Consider the following 20,839-nt stretch of genomic DNA (forward strand, 5'->3'; position numbering starts at 1 on the left):
AGGAAGTTGACAAGCTGTTAGTCATACTTTTACAGATTTTTTACTAAGTAAATGCTGTAATAGTGTGCCAAAAGAATTACTTGTAAAAGACTAGTCCAGAAGCAGGTAAAACTACTGCTTAGGAGAAGGTACTTCCATAGGAAATCACTATGAAAGTTTTACATCATTTATTTATCTGTAAAATAGCTATTAAAGCTACTTGTTGGGATAACTCTCTTGAAAGCATGCTGCTTTCATGTCAAAAGGCTAAGCTAGACACAACGCCTGTAGCTGACTTTGGATTTCTGTACTTACAGCAAGTATCCAGCAGTAACAGTCCATGCTCGTACAAGACCTTTCAACCACTGTCTTGTATGTCCTTGTTCTAGCAAAGCTGGAAGCACCACCTGAAGCAAAAGGAGCTCTAGGGAAAGTTCACTTACTGGAGCATCACTAGAAACAATGGGGAGGGCATAAAGTCAAACATAAGGAACATTCTGATAGTAATCTTTTACACTGAATCATATTAATGCCACCACAATAAAAAAATATATTGCACACCAATAGGAACAATTCTTAGGTTTTTGCAGACATTTTTCCTTATATACTACTCTGAGCACACAGGTTAAGTTTTCATGAGTGTTTAGGCACTTAGGCGCACAAGAAATTTACGAAAAAATGTGGAGAAAGATTATATCAGAGAATATGATTTGCTTTCTATTTGCTTCTATCATTGCTGTTTCAATTATTACTTAGAAAGATACTGTTATCATTAAAAAGAAATGCAGTTACAGGTATTCTTTTATTCTTGAAGCAGCGATAGTCAGGAATGGATGTGCAAAACAAACATGGCAGCAGCTTCACCACTGAAAAGCTGAAGGGGAAAGTGTTTTGAGGGCATATAAAAGCCAAATAGTTATCATTGTGGAAGTAATACAAAATGCCTTCTATTTTTCTTAGTAGCTTTTTATTTGACAAATTGTGTGATGTATCCACATCCTTCATCTTTTTACTTTTCTAGAACAATGAAGTTCAGATTAATTGAAAACAAACAAAATAACATAACAAATGATGCCACATTAATGCTCAAAGAGCGAAATTACACTTTTTTCTAGTTATAGGAAGACTGAAAAAAACATCTTTTTAAAATTACATGCTTACCTGTAGAGCATAACATTATATGGAAGAAAGTTAGGCAGGAGATACTTAATAATGCGTATAGGAAGCCAGAGCATGAGCAGTACAATTGATCCAAAGACGATCTGCAACAAGGAAGTTTAACAACTTAGTCCAAATTGCAGAACCAGCCAAATCTAGTTTCCCACCCATCTCTCTGACATGTTTCCTGTGTGTGGTGGGTTAGGCCTGGCTAACAGCCAAGCACCTAACCAGCTGCTTGCTCATTCACCTCTCCGGCTGAATGGGCCACTTGCTGTCACACAAAAGTTTCAGGCATCTAAAGCATTATGATTATCTAAGGAGAAAACACTCTGAAAGGTGGACAGGTCAGCTCCTCTCACGTACTGAAGGGCTCTCTAATAGAACTAAGATCTCTCTATGAGCTTTCACTGCTCCAAGCACGTTAGCTGTATTAATACAGTACATCAAATAATAATGTTTCTGATGTATCAGTTTTCACATTTGACATGACACTTATGTCAAAGACAACCCAAGACACTTCCCTTACTGCATGCTAGGCAAACTTCAGACAAACAAGCAAAAAGAAAAAACTTCCATTGTTTTCAATATCTTACAATGATAACCTGGAAACAGACACCACTGGCTAGATCAGCATAATCCAAATCAAAACTTAACCAGAAAGTTACTCTACCTCTGCTGCACTACTTCAGCTGAACTGGATGCACAATGTTTAGTGCAATAACTAAGAGCATCATGCAAAGAGTTACATGATATACAATATCCATAATAACAAACACTTGCTGTCTGAATACACAAACATTTCCTGTGATTTTGCATAAGAAGATACCACAGAAAAATTTGGTTTGGAAGGGACCTCCAGAGGTAAACTACCCAAACCCTCTGCTCTGAGCAGACCCAGTTACATCAGGTTGCTCAGAACCTTATCCAGTTGAGTTTTGAGTATCTCAAGACACAGAACCTGTTGGCAACCTGTTCCAGTGTCTAATCACCTTCACAGTGAAAGTGTTTTTCCTTAAATATGGAGTAGCATATATGGGAGCTAACGTATGAAATTTTCTTTCCAAATAAAGAAATTTTTGAGAGAAGTCCTTACCACTGATAAGATAAACCTCCTGAGATGTCTATAAATGGGCAAGTGAATCATTTCCTGCACAGGATTGAAGTCTGGATCATTCAAATTCCTGAGAAACCATAAGACACCAGGTCTCAATACCTGAAGTAGGGAACAGAAAACAATATATGAAGAGAAAGTTATCTTTGTATCCTTTGTTTTTCACTTTGGATAACACTGCTGCAGCAAATAAGTTTTAAACATAATAGGGTTATTTGTTGAACAAGGTTCAACAATATGGTACAGAAATAGAACAAAGGAAGCATTATCAGAGAAGTAGAGAAGCAATAACCAATTACAAGCTTAATTTTTAAGTATTAATCAATCTTAAACAACTGAAACGTATTTAGATTCCTTTGAAGACAACACCTGTGTTTAAGAACTCTTTGTAAACTAAAAAAATCTAAGTAAAATATACTCTAAATCATCATTTCCCACTGCAGTAAGTATCAGTGTGGCCTTTTTTACATAAGGCTGAAATCCAACATACACACACAAAACACAGTAGCAGCAATACCCACATGTGAAAGATTTAACTAAGTTCAACACGCAAGCTTCTCTATGTTACATACCAATCCTGTTCTTATAGACTTACCTCTCTCAGTAAAAGAATGAAGGATGCAAAATAAAAGACGTAAACCATTCCAACTAACCAGTGCAGAAACATTGTGGTACCTGGGGCAGACTGAAAGCTCAATTCTCTGTCTTTCAAAGTGGCATCAAACATCTCCTAGAAGGTAAGTAATAAACAAATATGAATAAAGTTTGGCAAACCTACACAGTTACTCTTTTTGTTTACCCTAGTTAATATATACTGCTAGGCATTTAATTTAAATGCCTGCCTCATGCAAACAAATAAATAATTATAGCATTTAATTAGAAAAAAGGGAATAATTTACAGTAGGAACAGCAAATAAAGATCAATTTCTTTCTTCTGACAGAAAGAAGAAAGAAGTCAACTCTAACACTAACATACACTACATAAGTTATGAATCAGTTCAAACAAAGTGGTGGTGATCGAAGCAAATACTTATTCCCTTAAGTAAAATTCTATTTCTACTAAGGCTAGAAGAAATTAATTTTCTCCATTTGAAATTAATCACTTAATTTTTTTTTTCAGGACAGAAAAGCTGTCCTCCTCAATTCCAAAAACAGTATGTATCTTGTTCAAAACAGAAAGAGATTGGACAACTATTAAAATATGAAGTTGTTACCATTTCACATAAGATGGCTACATAAAGAGGTTTATTTAGTACACAAGTTTGCCTGTAAGTTCATTATCACAGTGGTCTTGTAAATGCAGTAAAAAGGATCAGGATCTTGTTATTTTAATCATAGCATGTTAATTTGTATTTAGTAACATAACAGAAAACAAAATTAGCATTAAGCAGTACCTAAAAACCCCTTTCCCTCTGGAAACACTGTTTATAAAAACAGCAAGACTGCTGTCAAACTCCTATCAACAACCCTCTTCTCATCAGAACTTTTTTTCCTTTAAATATAAACACTGTTAAAAAAGATTTTATCCCACTTATTTCCATTCTTACCAAAGAGCATATATCCAGCCACCAGCCACAGATGAGAGGAAACACACCAATTTCAACAACCACTAATAAGGAAACCTTTAGGAAAAGAGAAAAGAACATCTCACTAGTTTAACAAAAATTGCTAAGAACATTATAATGTAAGCTTAAATTGAGTGTGGTTTTTCCTACACACAAAACAATAGGATTACCTTGACAACAATATAGCAAACTCCTAATAAACGACGTGATCGCTGGAACTTAACAAGTGCTGCCAAACCCTGAATAGTTCTGTCAAGAAAATAATACTGAAAAATACTTTATAACATAGTTTGATTCATATCAAACACTATTATTACGTGGCTTTTAGCTACAGGAAATTTTATAAAAGGCAAAAGTGAAGTATCTACTTTATCAGGGCTCTATTTTCAAAATTGGCTGTGACTCTGGAAGTCACAACCTGATGTGCTGGATAACCCCCCCCAAACATGCATCTAAAATAAAAGAATAAATACATAAATAATAGTACTACCACCTTTCTTAAATTAAGCATCCAAAAGTTTTCTCAAGAAACAAAGAGTTGCCTTTGAAAACGTCTGCCGTGAATAAGCAAGTTTCAAAACTGAAGGCCTACCTTAAATGGTAGCTTTCCTTTTCATGCTATCTGAAACAAATTCTCACCTTTTCCAAGAAAAGCTGGATACATATTACAGTTTGGGGGTTTGTTTTTTTTTTTTTCTTTTAGGAGGCAAAACAGAGACATGCCAATCAACTGTTTTACGACATTTGCACTGCACATTGGTATAGCAAGGTCTAAAGTTGATGTTAGCGTTGCGTAGTCTTGAACAGAAAATTGCTAACAAACATTTATTCTTTCAAATTGAAGTAGGTGTAGTCCCTTTAAAAACATGCCCCTGGAACGCAGACTTTTTACCTGTGACCATATTCTTCTAGCTCTGCCGTGACTTAATTTTCTCTGTAATAATGAGGGTTATCACCTGAAAGAAATCCTTGCTGAAAACTCTCAGTGGTTCAGAGACATAAAAGAGAAACGGAAACAATCCACACTCTAAAGATCTGGCAGAATCAAAAAGATGTGAATAAATTTCCCATCGTACGCTACATATTTTCATAATCTAATTTCTCTTTCTACTGCAACTTTGTAGCCCACAGCAATAGTATAAGGGCAGTGAGGAAAACAAAATGGTTCTACACTCATCTCCTCAGACAGACCTTCCAAGTTTAGTTGGAGGCCTTCAAGCAAGCATAAAAGCCTGTGATTTTGTGTTGTTAAACATATGCAAGTGTTCTGAAGAATGCAGTCACACTAACAACTTTTAAATGTCCAAGAAAACAGGAGAGACCTTTTCTTCTAATTTCACCAAAAGAGCAGAGCAAAACGGTAAATTAATTGCATCTGCATCACGTCTGTGCCTCCTCAAAATATAGCCAGAAAAATGATTTAGATGTAAAATCTGAACCAGGTAACTACTGACAAAAGGATACATGACAAACAATTAGAGTCACTGCTAGCAGAACATATCCAACTATAGTTGTAATCAGGCCTTCAAAATGAGATGCTTGAACCTGGAGGGGACAGAAAAAAAGGGAAAATTTATCAGTCTCTTAAAAGATTACATCTCCTTTTTATGTAATTAAGATAAATTCCCTACCTCAACTCTTCAAGGATGGCAACAAGTTTCTTTAGTTTTTACATATTTTAATAACCTACTACTTTTTTGGTATTTCCATCAAGAGTAGAAGATGTTTACATTTACTGGAAAAGTCTTAACAACTACTTTCTTCAAACATGAAACAACCTCCATATACGAAACAAAAAGTGTCACCTTACACTACCTCACTACCTCCTAGCTTTCACTACCTATTATCATCAGCTATGAATATTACTCAGTAGACATAAAAATGTACATGAGGAAGAAGAGGCTGTTAAAAAAAAGTATGCATTTTTTTGTAAAAGGAGGAAACCTCACCTGAAGTGTAAATAATGGAGGAAGTGGGAAAGAGTGACAGAAATTTTTTAGTCATAAATTTAAAAAGGTTTAAGGAGAAGAAAAAAGAGACACTCCAGGTAACTTTTGTGATCACAAATAAAAGTGGAAGGATGCTACAAAAATATTGTGATGAAATAAATAGCGGCATTTTTTTTCATTTTGACATTATAGAGCAGTACTTACATATTCCTCAAAGCCCAGGCCAACAATGGAGAAGTGACCGATGTGGTACGGACAAAATGCTGCATAACATAAGCAGAAAGAAGCAGAAAAAATGGCCATGAAAACTGCTAAATGGAGCCTTATTTGCAGGATGTGTATTGTAACATGGTAATTATTCTACCTCGCATAAATTTTGTGAAAACAACTAAAAAAAATTACTTTGTGCAAATATTTGCAAATGTTACATTTCTATAAATTTACAAACATTGAAAATCAGATCAGAATTCACACTGAAAGATTACAAATAATATAAAACTACACAGAATAAGAGGACATTCTTTTCCTTCTTAGCTCGTCTTGCTGTGTGTAAATTAATTAAATTTCTCAGTCTTACGTACTAGGGTGGTATCGCTCTCAGACTGCTGTAGGAACCTGTTCTGTATATTCACTCTTTCTCATGCACTAAAAGACTTAAGTAGCTATTTTACAGCTTGGACAGATGGGACTCGCTTTAGCAAGGTTTCAGTTTTAGTGCTTTAGTTCTTAAGAATACTGTGAAAAATGCAAGCCCTGCAGAAATCTGCAAAGGGAAAAGAAGATGAGGGAGAGCAAGACGATGCTCCAGTGAAGGGGTGATGAGCAACTAAGTCTTTTACTTTAAATTAATGCACTAAGAAGCGTCATCATTCCTGAGAACTCACTCTCGCCAATTCTGTGGTCTCAGGAGGAATGAATTAAAACACACAGCACTTTCCCCATTTTTGGACACCTGTGTATTTGCAGGATCAAGTAGTTGTTTTAGCTCACTCTCTGATCTTCTAACTGACCTACAAAGGACTACAGAATTCAACATCACTTTCCTACAGGAGTAGAGGGAGTCAATAGGAAGTAAAGGGTGACAGTAACTGCAAACTTTTATCTTCACCTATACTGCGTTCACTATATCATGATAATCCACTCTGGGGACTGCTGTAGACTAAACATACCCTCAAATGAAAAGCCTGATGATTTTTTCTATCCTCCTCATTCCCGTATGACCAATATGTAAAAAAAACTAGGAAAAGATTCAGCAGGACTTGTATTGCCCTAATCAACGATGAGAAAGTTTTAATCTACGTCCCTCTCAGAGAAATCAGTAGTTACTGGGAATAGCAAAAATGTAAAAGATAAAAGGAGGATCTGAGCTCTTCCTGCCCGTTAAGAACAAGAAAAAGAAAAGTGAGATAAAAAAAAATAAGTCACATAACTCCTATAGACATCAGGCTCAGACTTAAAAGTCATGTCTTTTTGACAGTGTTTTATGAGGTTAGAGTGCACAGTTTATCATGTTTTTTAAATAACTTTCTTTAAAAGAGAATTTCTAACAGACCCCTTTCATTAAAAAGTATGAAGCAGTACAAACTCCTCTGCAAGTACAAAAATGAGCTATAGAAAATATGAATTAAGTCAAACTTAATTAACTTGTCCAAGAGAACATCATAGGAGAATTTCTGGACCTGTAATTAAGGTTCCAAATGCTTTCCTTCTGGTTTATCTTCTAGAAAGTACCTCCTGTGACATTTGAACCAGGACTGTAATTACGAATAACTAGAGACTTGGCAGTTATAAATTAGGCAGTACTACTTCGTGGGAAAGATACTAAAAATAAGCTTGACCAGCACAAATTAAATTCCTAGATCTCCTGCTCACTTGCTTGGGAAAGTCATTCCCCTTCTCTACTTGTTAGTTTCCCACTTGTTAAAGCACACATAGAGCTACTGAAAACACATCTATGTGACAACCTTATTAATTATTCTTATTAGTCACTTATTATTGAATTTAAACCAAGGATTTAGAAGTCTGATAGTTATTATCTACTTATTAAAAAAGCCTAAATTTTATAGCAGCTAAAAAAACCTAATAAAATTCCAATAACTACAGATTAAAACAGACTAATTATCAGAAAGAAATAGTTCTCGTATTTTCCAACTCCTACTAGAACAGTTATATTTTTTTGTGAATCAAATATACATCACAATTCTTTTTATTTCCTTTTGATCTGCTGATTCATTTCAGTAACCAGATGCTCAAATCACTGGTTCAGTATTGTGAGCTTTACTCTGCCAGCAAAAATTTCTTATCTACAGTATAACTTCAGTTTTTAAAGCTCAAACTCTTCTGCCAAGAAAGACCACTCAAAAAACCAAAGCAACATAACCAATCCCTTTCTAAACTGATAATTCAGAGTAAGTGAAATTTTGTGTCTGGTACTTCTTCAAGTCTATAAAATGCTCTATCTTGTCACTAAAATGCTGCTGCTTCTGCACACAGTTGTGTCAAATTAACACTAATGAGCTCAAGCACCATAATCTAAAAGCTTCTGTTAGCAGCAAAACAGGCAAAACTTAGGCACAGGGTAGAGCTGTAACTCTACCATGTCACTCAACAGGTAGAAGGTACAAAAAAAAACCCCACAAACCTGAATCACAGTCTACTGCCTCTCAGGAGGTTCTTAAAAAAAAAATCCCTATATTCGAAATTTGTTACCAATTACCTTTCTAGAGTAAAACCAGAGCAGAAATGCAAATTTACCCTACATATTATAAGCAGTAAATATAAAATAGGAATTCCAGAAACTCCTAAGTGGGAGCTTACTGCTATTTATAAGGTGGCAGGCATTTTACCCTTTTCTTTTAGGGTTCAAATGATTGAGAAATATACACTTACAGTTTGGGGATTTTTAAATTTTTTTTTTCAGTTATGACAATTTTATGTCCTAGCACTAACTATACATGGAATCAGAACATGGAAATATTCCTGTCTTGTACTAGAAATAGAAAGAGTCTTGCAAACATTTAAAGTTGCATTTCAGCCTCAGCATCTACAGGAATGAGAAAGGAAAATAAAGCAAAATACACCACTGATTAGAATTTACTATTTACGTTTGCTCATAAATTAAATTCCAGGAGGTTCCTCCTTAAATTTAACAATATTGCAAACATTTTTTTCTGTGCTTTGGTTGACAACATTAAGATTTTGGTAGATTTCCTATTTTAATCCTATTCACTTAAATGAATTAAAATGACAAAACTAGAAGCACTAAAGATTTATTATTCATATTCCCAGCTTGTTTGTGGTTCCATTTTCAGATGTCACAACTTCATTTACTCTGAGAGAACAGCCTTGAAATTAACCTGCATTATCACTTCACAAAGAAGGTTCTTTTTAAAACCTAAGAGCAAATGGTACTTACCAAACACAAGTATGAACAACGTATTTAAAGATACCACCCAAAAGACATGTTCCTGCAAGGAGTATGGGGGAAGGAGGGAAGAAGACGAGAAGGAAACAGTACATAAATATCAGTTATTTCAATAAGTGATTTTACTTTTGTATCTAAACTTCTTATTTCAACTGCCTATTATTACCAAAACTTGCACATCTCACACATCTCAGGTTAGAGCCAAGAAATTTGCTCTAACACAAAGACCAAAACATGCAGGACAGATTATGAAAACATCTTTTTACATTCACGGACATTTACCTAGATAAGAGCACTTATATTAGCTTTAACACTCTTATTTTGTAAAAATAAGCTTTTACTTTAAAATCAATATAATAGTTCTGCTCTTAAAAACAATTACATGAAATGTATGTGGATATTTGTTTTATAAATAAGAAAATGTTAATCTGAACTTTTAACAACTAGACTTTGTCACAGGAAACCCATTAACAAAACTGACAGCTCTCACTAGAAATGACAGCACGTCTCTTTTAATATTATTTTTAGCTAAGATGTGAACTCAGCCATAAGTAAACTGGAATTTTAATTCTTTTGATATTAATATTTAAGGTAAATCACCAATGACATAATAAGCCACATTATTTTAAACAGGAGACATTAAACTAAGACATTTATTTCAGACATGAGACATTTATCCACCACAGTATCTAATAAACACATTCCTATTTAGGAACTGTATTTCCTTCACACATTAAATAAAGTAAAATTTATACTGCTGGAAAAGAGCATAGATCTATTTTCCCTTTAAAATATAAATGACTTCTCTTTTTAAAATAAGTGATCTGGCAGATGATATACCCAATGAACATAGCTGTGATAGGTTCAAGTTTTGTTGCCGTTGACTCTTTGCACTGTCTCTCCCCTGACTCTCAAGTCAGAGCTAGACATCTCTGCAGTCACGTAGGATGGACAGCAGAGAGAGCCCTTCAAATCAACTATAAGAAAGCCCACTAGAAGATATACATTATGTATTTAAGAGTTTGTCATGGAGATAATCAACACGGGTTCACCCACAAATAAGTGTTAAAAAGCCAATAGCCTTTTTAGGATTGCTTTGCTAAATTATCATTATCAGAAAGATTTTTGGAACAAATTTAAAAGATCCGTGCTCCACAAGACAGACTATTGTGAAGATTTTTTAAAAAAAGATTTGATACTGGTATCAATTAAAATAACATTCAAGAAGAGAAAAATTCTAGGGAGGAGCAAAAACAAACAAACAAAAAAACCCAACAGCACAAACAACCCCAAAACAAAACCCCAAATAAAGTCAAGAAACATAACTAAGGATCTTAAATTTTAAAATCTAGTCTACACTAAAAATTCACTGGTGGTGTTCTGGTGGTATTAGGGCAAATCAGAGAAGTCTCAATGAAGACACTATTTTAATCGTAACAAAGAGCAAAACTTAAGGCTAGAACAGATATGAATTTTCAGTGTATGCTTTTTTACAGTGTCCAGTTTTTATTTAGAGTGGAGCATGTGATCCAAAGTTACCTATGTCTTAAGAAATTCCACTTTTATGCCACACACACACGCACAACGCTACTCTGTGTAACTCCTAAAAAAGACAGTTTGCTTGAACATGACATCATATGAAAGTCTCTTTAAAGAATATATATCATATGAAAATAGGGATTTCAATTAGAATGATGTAATTTTTAAAAATACAGTTTACTTTTTTTAAAGCACCTTCTATAGAAATTCTTGAAATGCAGGATTTCACTTACTAAAAAAACCAGAGATCCATCAAGTCCAAGCATCTGTGAGGATAAAAAAGTTAACTTTATTTACTCATCAGAAAAACTAAGCCACACGCATCTAAAATAAGCCTCATAGAACCCTCTTTCACACCAACTTTTAATGTCCAATACAGTCAAAAGCTTTTTTTTTATTGCTCAACCAACAGAACCTAGACATAAATTCTTAAAGATAAAGATAGAAACTAAGTTCTTGTTCATCAGAGTAAACTCAGTTGATCAAAGGTAGTGATATACATGTGGAATATCTTAACATACATGTATTTATATATGGCAAATGAAACATATAATCAACAAATATATAGGCTATTTCTGTCCAAGACTTTAAAGACTCTGACAAAGTTTTGTATTTACAAAAGATTTTAGTGATTGAATTGTTATTCAAAAACATGTTCAAACAGCTCAATATTAAAATACAAAAGCAAATTATTTTTTTTCCTAATTGCAAAGTATCAGTTTATGTTGCACTGCAAAAAGTCTATGGTTAGTATTTTACATTCAATGTGTAAAACCAACTAGTAACAGGATAATGTTTCTATACTGTATGTTATTAAGTTTAGAACAGAACTGGTTTACAGCTAGGGAAGACAGGAAACAAATCCTCCATCACTCTGCACAGCTGTTACGGGAAGCGTCCACCCAACAGCCAAAAATAGAGCATCTATTAAAAAAAAAATAAAAAAAAAGTCTCTCCTTTCCCCCCCACTTCAATCATTTCTTACTATTTCAATCCAGACACTCCTAGTCCATGATTACTGCCATAAAGTACCAGGTTCAAGGTTATTTTGTACCAGGATTTTGCACTAAGTTGCAAGATATTAAAGTTGCACTTATTTACAAAGTAAACCAAAATGCAAATATTTTTGAAAATTCAGAAAGCTTGTTTGCTATTTTCACAAGATGAAATAGCAGAAAAGCCTACCCCACGTTCAATACTCAATGCCAACTAGATGTCTATTGCCTATGCCAGCACGTAGGATTGGAAATAGTTATGAGACTTTGAAGTTGATTTCCGTATTCGTGAAGAGGCATCAAAGTATTTTCAATTAGGAGTACATCAACATTTTCCAGCACATAAATATAACACACTTGTCTTGAGACACACAGTAGAATAGTTCAGAAACTGGAATTTATGTATGCCCTTTTTCACAACATCTCTTTCAAGCAAACTAAGAAGTTTTCACTAGATACAAAACAAAGATCAAGACCTGTCCCTCATGATGAAAACTGTATTTCTACTACACTGCAATCAAGGCAACAACTATATCACAGCCTAGGAATACAGTGACTAGCTTTACAACTGTATGCCATAGGCACTAGTGATGCTGGTAAATCACATGAAGCTGCTCCATCTACCTTCAGGTAGACTTTGCTGCACGTGGTGAGCTTTGAACTCAGAGGTTGGCTACTTCTAAACCAGATACAAAAAACTATTCTTGAGTCTCTACTCTATGATTACAGTGTACACACATCTCATGCTGCAATTACAGAATTTGTGATCTATAAACAAAACAGAAGCAATGTTACATTAAAATGCTCCATAATTTTTTAAGAAATACATTTGTCTTTTGCAAATATGTAAATCAAGTAAATTAACCAAAATATCTGGTTCTCTCTTTTCTTTAATACTTTCATGAATACAAAAATTAAGCATTAAGGTATATACAATGCAACACCGATGTGCTCCTAATCTGGCCGAGCACCCTCAATGCAAGCTGAAATTAATTTCTAAACCTGACCAAGCTGAAGACTTCAGAATAGTCTGTGCTAAAACATGTTTTAAGCTGCTACTATATTTCAAATCAAAGAAATGCCTTTTGGATAGTTAACAAGTAGCATAACACATTTTGGTTTTAGTACAATGACTTTTTTAGGTCACTAAAGCCTCCTACTGATAGTTTTCACACTAGACAACAGTATCCAAATCTATCCCAAATGGATTTTAACACAGCAATACTACAAATCATCTCAAGTATGAGTCTGAATTATTCAATTCAAGAAAATGATTCTTACTCACTCGCTCCCAAGTAAGCTCTTCTGCTGCTCGGTCCCATTCCAAAGCATTCCAGTTCATGTCATCTGAGGAGACAATGGCCATTTTTACAGCTGTTAGACTCGCCCAAAACAAGATGTAACCACTCCATGCTATGTTTTAAATGAACAAAGACTTAAGTGCCTAACATTCAACTCATAACTGCTGATAGCTTTTCAGCACTCAAAACAAATAGATGAAATTTGCAAAAACAAGATAAATAAGCTGAAGTGGGAATTTACACAGCTTCCTTGAATTATGACAGCTCTATTTTCAATGGTTTCATTTATATTTGAAAAGAACTAGAACATTACTGTTTTGAGTCACCTGTTACCTTGTGCTCCATTGTTTACATCTGCTGCATCTTCTACTACAGCATCTTCTTCATCTTCATTATCCTCCTCCTCTTCATCTACTTGTTCTTCTTGAATTTCAGGGTTCTCACCTACAACTACGTTCTCAGCAGCTGCGTTAGCAGGTTGATCAAGCACAGCGTTTTCAACACCTCCATTTACAACAGCCTGAGCCTGCAGAAACAGGATTTAGTATTGAGTCAAATTGATCAACCTTTCTCAATACTTTTATCCTGTATATATAAAAAAAGAATAGTATTAAAAAAATGTTAATACTGTATTTTCTTTAGATAAGCATTACATTTGGGACCACTAAACCTTTTAAAAGAGGAAGGGAAACATTCAGACTTCTTCACAGAGTAGCTGAGGTTGGAAAGGGCCTCTAGAGACCATCTAGTCGACCCACCTACTCAAAGCAGGGTCAGCTACAGCAGGTTGCTCAGTGCTGTTTCCAGTTAGCTTTTGAGTAACTCTGGAGATGGAGACTTCACAACCTCTCTGAGCAACGTGTTCCAGTAGTTGATCACATTTAAAGAAAAAAAACCCAAACCACCCAACCATCTGTTGTCAGTTTGTTGTTTGGTTGGTTTTTTTTGTCTAAATAGAATTTCCTGTATTTTGAGGCTACTGCCTGTTGTCCTGTCACTCAATACTACCAAGACGACTCTGGCTCTGTCTTCTTTACGTCCTCCCATCAGGCCACCCTGAGCCTTCTCATCTCCCGGCTGAACAGTTCCAGCTCTCTCAGCCTTTCATCGTATGTATGATGCTCCAGTCCTTTAACCATTTTTGTTGGCTCTTCACTGCACTCACTCCAGTATGCCCATGTCTCTTTTGTACTGGGGCAGTCTAAAACTGGACACAGCACTCCAGATGTGGTCTCACCAGTGCTCGATAGAGGGGAACTCTCTTGATCTTATAAAAACTATCATTGTATTAGAAAGACAATAATTCAAGGACAACTCAAGTCAGTCATCAAGCTGAGGAACTCTGTCTACAAAAAATTGACATTTATTACAGAAGAACACAAAATTCTACTTCCCCCATGCACGTATGCCTTGTATCATCTCTTCTCCCGCCCAAGAGGCTCCTGTAAGCACTAAAGGGGTGCATGTCTGTGTGGTGGGGGGAGGGCAGAGAAGCTGCAGCTTCAGAGGTTTCAACAAAACCTCCAACTGCTTTGAGAACAGTGAATTGTTACCTCATGAACTACTGAAATAGTTATGAAAAAGACAAAATAAAAGCAAGCTGCATCTTCATTAACTGTGGCTTTATATGCACAAAATTATCTTTAAAAAGTGTAAAGATACAGACATAAGAATCTAAATGTTAAAATTACTTTACAAAAACTATAACTAATCCATTAACATTCCATTTTACAGAACTTCAAAAATGTAACAGTGATGTCACTGAGTTTATACAGGCACACGTGTTCAACTTCTGCTAATGTGCAAATAAAGATACCCTGCAGTAAGACGTTACCGTTGGGTTCCGATAATGTATTTATTCACAAAAAAACATTTTCTAAATTTATCATGAACTACTGAGCAGTTAAGTTTTACCTCATTTTGTTGACCAACACCATTGAGTGGCTGTTGCTGATTTTGTTCCAACCACTGTGGTGCTCCTCCATGGACGATCTGTTCACGTAACCAAACCAGGCTAATAAATGCACACAGAGTGCATGTTACCACAAAACAGCCCTGCAAACAGTCAGCCAGTAAGTTCTCCCTGTTAAAGAAAGAAAAACCCCAAATATAAATGACAAATATATTTTGCTAATAAGACTAAATTTAGTCATTAACTACTACAAACAGATCCTCTTAGTCCAAATCAACAAATAAACTGGTATTTGTGCAAAAAGCTGTATTTATTTATATGTCTAGGTAAAGAAAGTATCTAGACATAATTTCTATTTAATTTAAAAAAAATCTGTTCAAAGGTGCTTTCTTTCAGGAAGGCTGTATGTACCTGTGTACAAATGGTTTTAAATGCCAAGATAAACACTGATTTTGGAAAAGGTTTTATTTCCTTCTGGTTTGGTTTGTGAAATTACTACTGTTTAAACATAAATATTCCTGCAAAACAGGATCTGACTCAATAAGAAGAAAAGCTTCAAGAGTAGTTCAGGAAAAACAATCTTCAAGAATAGCAATAGAAACCAAACAGTCACTAAGTAAATGACCTGCTACAGTAAAAGGTCTGTTTAAATGTCTAGATGCATAATATCCAGTCCACTGAAGTATTTTATCTGCTGAGCTACCCTAACTGAAAGAATGGAACTGCTCTACATTTTGGGCAGTCTTTTACCCCAGATATTATCTCTATACTTTAAAAAAATCCTAATCTATCGAGTCATACATAACTGTAAAGCAGCAGCAAAACAAAGTTCAGTTAGCCAACTGAAACTAGGGTTTCATGCAATGCAAGAGATACTTAAATTGGCTTAAGCAATCCTCATCCCTAATTCCAGGTGCCCCCTCCCACTTGTTTCCACCCTTGCACTACTCCTTGACCATGGTGAATTTACTTGGGAAGCTAACCAACTACCATACGTTCTTTAAGTGAGAAATATGCCACCATAGCACTCTGCCATCCCCAAAGAGGTATCAGTCTGGCTCTCCATGCAGCCACACAGACACTCGTGCCCGCACAGCACAGTGAATACCATGGAGACAAGAAGTCCAAAATGAAAAGATGACACAAGACGGTACTGAAATTGACTCTGTAAAAGAAATTCATGTCAAAGCAGAGCTTCACATGCCATTAAAATCTGACACATACTTGAGTCCTTTATTTTCTCCCTAGACTGTAAAAGACATGAGAAGAGGTGCTCTAGGTTCAGTTGTTTCAGATTCTTCTCAGAAAAATAAAATTAAAATCTACACTTACTGGAAGATAACAGGAAAAATACTGTTACTAATTTCAAGTGAGCATCTCCTTCCATTAATAAAAATTAATTAAAAGTAACATGACCTGATGTCTCAAATCAAATAGCCCAACTGAGATGACTTAGCTGAACCACACAGGACATTCATTCAAAATTTGCTTGATGTGCAACTGATTATACTCAAACTGAGTTTCAGTTCCTCAGGTTCAAGATAATGAAAAAAGTAAGAACCAGCCTGAAACTCTGTTGTGTTGGTATTTACTGATTCTTTAAGTAAAATTGATTTGAAAAAGACAAAGATTGGCAATATTCAATAGCATATGGCGACTGAAGCATTAAAATTTAAGTGTCAGCTAGACAGCAATCCGATTAAAAAAAAAATCCCTATCACATAAGAGACCCAGGATGGATAAAATTAAATTCAGAATATAAAAATGTAACAATGCAAACAGAATGTGACATTAATATTATCAGCAATATATATTAATATTCTACTACATGGCATCTGATTTAAACTGTAGGAAATTATTTTTTTTTTAATTATTAAGTGTAATTTTGCAGTGTAAGTTTTCTTGATGTCAAATACAAGTCTTCATTAACCAGGGCCCATTTTGTAAAGTCAGTTTTCCAGCTCCAAGCACCTGAATAACAGAACTTCAAAGTGAAATTATTTCTACTGTAAAACTGTTGGCCATACATCTCGTTATGCAAAGGGTAACAGGCAGCTGCTTGCCTAAGATGATGGAAGATAACAAGCATAACTGGAAGAAAGGGACACTAAGTTCCAAAGCAACCATTGTCACAGTAATCTGACTAGAAAAGTTATTTGTATCAGACTGTTTAAGTACTTACGTTGACAGAATATCTAATGGCAGTGTCAGTAGTGAGCTCACAGAGCCAGTAAACAAGCACTTGTAGATACGACCTGCATGAAGAAACAGAACCGTGGTATAAATTTGATTTTGGTTATAGCATCACTTGGAAAGGACCATAGTTATCCTCTTTTATCTGGTGTCCCAACTAAATTCATGACAAGGAAAAAAAAAGTCAACTTCCAGTGAACTAACAGAACTCAAGATGATATACAACAACATGGAACAAAGCTGTATTTATTTTAGCTGAACGTTCTTGATTAAGTATACATTCAAAGTGTAAGAATTGCCATACTAGGTTAGACCCAAGATTTATCTAGACCTGCCTCCAGCACTGGTCACACCAACAGATGCCCAAGGAAGAATACAGAAACAGGTTAAAGATACTTGCAGAAATAATTCCTCAGTACATTCTCATATGCTTCACACAAAGCAGCTCAGTTCCTGTGCCATAATATCTCAGTGCTAATTAATTCTTGATGGATTTCCCCCTCCCCCATTAATTTGTTCAATCATTTTTTGAACCTATATAAACTTTTGGTATTATGACATCTTGTAGCAAGGAGTCTCACCATTTCATTATCTGTTTCAAATATTTGTTTTATGGATTAATTCTTGATGCTAGTTAATGTTAGCTTTTTAGCACAGTTCTTCAGTCACATAATCTTAAAAGGAGATTATCAATGTATATAGTCTACTTCAGAAAATTTGGTTCAGATTCATAGGAGGATGACACAGAGGCTCAGAACAGGATGAGGAAAGACATAAGGCACCCATACCCAGAAATGCAATTTTTAAGATTCTCATTCCACCCTTTAGGCAGGCATAGGTACCCAAGTATATACTGGCACACTATGGTTTCTGTGACCTAGAATAAATAGCTCAGTTATTACCTCGTGGATAAACCTGTTTGGAACTTGTAGAAACATAAACTTTCTATCTCTCTCGTGAATCAATCCACCAGAAATGCCCAAAAGGTCTCCTGCTTATGCTCACCCTTTATATAAGACATAATATAGCACTTGGAAGAAGTTAACACTTACATCCCCAGTGCAATCCACCCCTCCTGCTGAAGTTCTGACATTGGACAGAAAATAATAATACAAAATTCAAAGGTCTAGAGCAAGTTAGAACACAAAAGAGACAATGGCTGTAGCTGATCTAATGAAAATGTTCAGTCTCACTGTAGTCAGTACTACTTACACATTTTATATTGAACAGTCACTGAATCAAATTTAGCAAGATGATACTGATCCTCTGCTGCCAGTGAGCTTCAATAGTTTGCCTCTGCCTACCATCTAGCTACGTGGTGGAGGAATTTCAAAGGGGCAAGATACTGCTGTGAACCCTGCCATGCTGAAAAGGTCAAAGAACACAAGCCTTATAACTTCCAATTACACTACACTGGTAGGAAACCACTGTAACAAAACTCATTACTAGATGTTATGGAATAGGAAGGGGATTTTATTATGCAAAATCTCTACGCAAACTGATCTCCAAGTAAGCTATTTTTCCCTCACAGATTTCACTTGCTCTCTCTTATACAAGCACCAAGACTTGTATGCCCAAGTGGTCTGGACAGGATCACTTGTGAACAACACTAAAGACAAAGGACAGCAGCTAGTAAATCCTCATCATATCTCTTCGATTATTCTTGATTGGCATTTATAAACTGATTTTAGACTTCCTTTCATACCCTTCATGTGTAGATACCATTTGGGATCTTTGCCTCATTGTTTTGTTTCACCCTCTTGAGCCTGAGGCAAAATTCACAGTTATCCTGTTTTCCTTATCTGTATATCTTATAACCCCAGTCTTGTTTTTCATCTGCTTGACACCTTATCTTTAGTCTTTTTATTTTCCCTCTTGATTTGAATGAAATCACATATACAGTGCTCTCTGGTAAACAGCAAATACTCCTTTTAGCCCTTCTTCTGCTGGTTCTTCTGGTGCTCACATACACAATTCCAATTTACTCGTGTCAATTTAAGTAGTTCTATTACACATCTCTACAAGTTTAATCTCTACACAATTACATGAAACATGAATACAGCCATTCTCTTCAGCTGTATTGTCCTTTTTTTTTTTTTTAAATGGCAACTGAATCACTCCAGAAAAATACATTCATATGCCGTATCGGAGTGCGAACAGTGATTTCTCAGATTTGAGATAAAGGAGGCACTTCAGACAACTCAACTCCCACTGCCTTAGTGTTCACATTCGCTTTACTCAGTGTGCACACCTGTTCCTTACCCCACGTACTGTATAGGTACCTCAGGTATTTCACTCTAGGGACCATGCAGCTAAATACAATTATTACAGAGAATAAAACCACTTTGGATTAAATTGGCCCAATTAATCCTACTTCTCTGAATAGATCATAGCAAATTATATTACTGGCTTTTTTCATCCACTCATGTAAATATGTTTTGTGCTAAGAGAATAGCAACAGCATATCAGAGCCTGCTGGGTTTAGGCTGAGGGTAAGAGATAAATTCCTTTTACTCAACCTTATAAAATGGGTATGCAATGAAGAAGCGAGATTACGAAAAAAGAATGTAGAATTTATCCCACAATGGGATAACTGCACGACTAGCATGTTAATCTGCAAGACAGATTTGTTCAACCATACATCTCCTTTGACACGTCTGACAAGTTTTTTATGCTGCACCTCTTTCTTCTGGATATAAAATTATGAGAATACTTCCTTGTGAAGCCAGCCACACACAATTATGTGAGCCATATGACTGAAACAGGGAAGGCAAAAAGATTGCATTAAGAAGTATTTAAATATTACAGAAAATTAAAGATTACATTAAAGGCATTTAATGTAAGAAGACAAGACCTATACAAAATCACATCCATGAGACAGACCCTGACAAATTTCAACAGTAAATGGATTTTTCAGGGTTTGTTAGACTGAACGGTTCTACCATGTTGGGTATCTTCCTGTGCAAATATGTCACCCGTCACACATTAATCCTTAAACGAATCCATAAACAGGGGTACAGGTGCAATGTTAGAGACACAAACTAAGACAAAGTAAAAAAAATGGTCACTCATAAATAAAAATCTTAAGTCAGTTACATTGGCTTAGTAAATGAGTATTAAAATCCAAAAATGACATTTGTAAAAAAAACAAACAAGTCTTATATAACTAAGGTGTAGGTGGTGACCTCTGGTAATGTTTCAGTATTACTGAAGAGTCGGCATCAGGTTTTCAGACAGTTATGAAACATAACTACCTTAATTAATCTATTAAGTATGACTTTGCTGTCCTTCAGAAGTTTAGTGAGAAAAGTGTACAAGATTTGCATTTTGAAAGCCAATGGTAGAAAACCGAGATTCATCTAAAAACCCAAGAAAGAAATTTGAAATACTTTTTAGTTTTAATGCAGAGCAGTTTGTAAATCTTGCTTACTACATGCCCAGAAAAACTCTTTTTCTTGCACAGGAAAGACAGGCTGCAGAAATAGGATCACTCTTTTATAACTGATGCCAGTATTGTGCTATTCTCAAACGAAGCCAGTGACAGCTACAAATAAAAGCACAGAACATACTGAGAAACTGTCTAGGGAGATGCATTTACTGGCTGTCTGCTCTGTTGTTCAAGGGGTATATTACTGTTTGGAAAGACGCACTTCCAATCATTTCCTTGACTGAACGCTATATCCCTTTTGCCTTTTTTCATCTTCTCTGTA

General features: G+C 35.3%; 1 protein-coding gene across 5 annotated transcripts in view; it reads right to left on the reverse strand.

Moving 5' to 3' along the window:
* Positions 1–20,839, reverse strand: part of MARCHF6 (membrane associated ring-CH-type finger 6) — a 44,433-nt gene that overhangs the window by 14,408 nt on the left and 9,186 nt on the right. For 4 of the 5 annotated variants that reach the window (XM_075052056.1, XM_075052055.1, XM_075052054.1 and 1 more), the window contains 14 exons: positions 17,119–17,191; positions 14,939–15,107; positions 13,358–13,550; positions 13,009–13,070; positions 10,962–10,994; positions 9,181–9,232; positions 5,970–6,028; positions 5,281–5,361; positions 3,987–4,055; positions 3,799–3,873; positions 2,847–2,981; positions 2,234–2,353; positions 1,141–1,241; positions 295–432 (listed from right to left, as the gene is read on the reverse strand). In XM_075052056.1, the coding sequence (XP_074908157.1) occupies positions 295–432; positions 1,141–1,241; positions 2,234–2,353; positions 2,847–2,981; positions 3,799–3,873; positions 3,987–4,055; positions 5,281–5,361; positions 5,970–6,028; positions 9,181–9,232; positions 10,962–10,994; positions 13,009–13,070; positions 13,358–13,550; positions 14,939–15,107; positions 17,119–17,191 (1,360 nt within the window). Of the gene's footprint in view, positions 1–294; positions 433–1,140; positions 1,242–2,233; positions 2,354–2,846; positions 2,982–3,798; positions 3,874–3,986; positions 4,056–5,280; positions 5,362–5,969; positions 6,029–9,180; positions 9,233–10,961; positions 10,995–13,008; positions 13,071–13,357; positions 13,551–14,938; positions 15,108–16,044; positions 16,102–17,118; positions 17,192–20,839 lie in introns of all 5 variants that reach the window. The other variant, XM_075052052.1, reaches the window with a different exon arrangement.

The sequence above is a fragment of the Buteo buteo genome, chromosome 20 (assembly GCF_964188355.1).
Source record: "Buteo buteo chromosome 20, bButBut1.hap1.1, whole genome shotgun sequence".
Classification (NCBI taxonomy): Eukaryota; Metazoa; Chordata; class Aves; order Accipitriformes; family Accipitridae; genus Buteo; species Buteo buteo.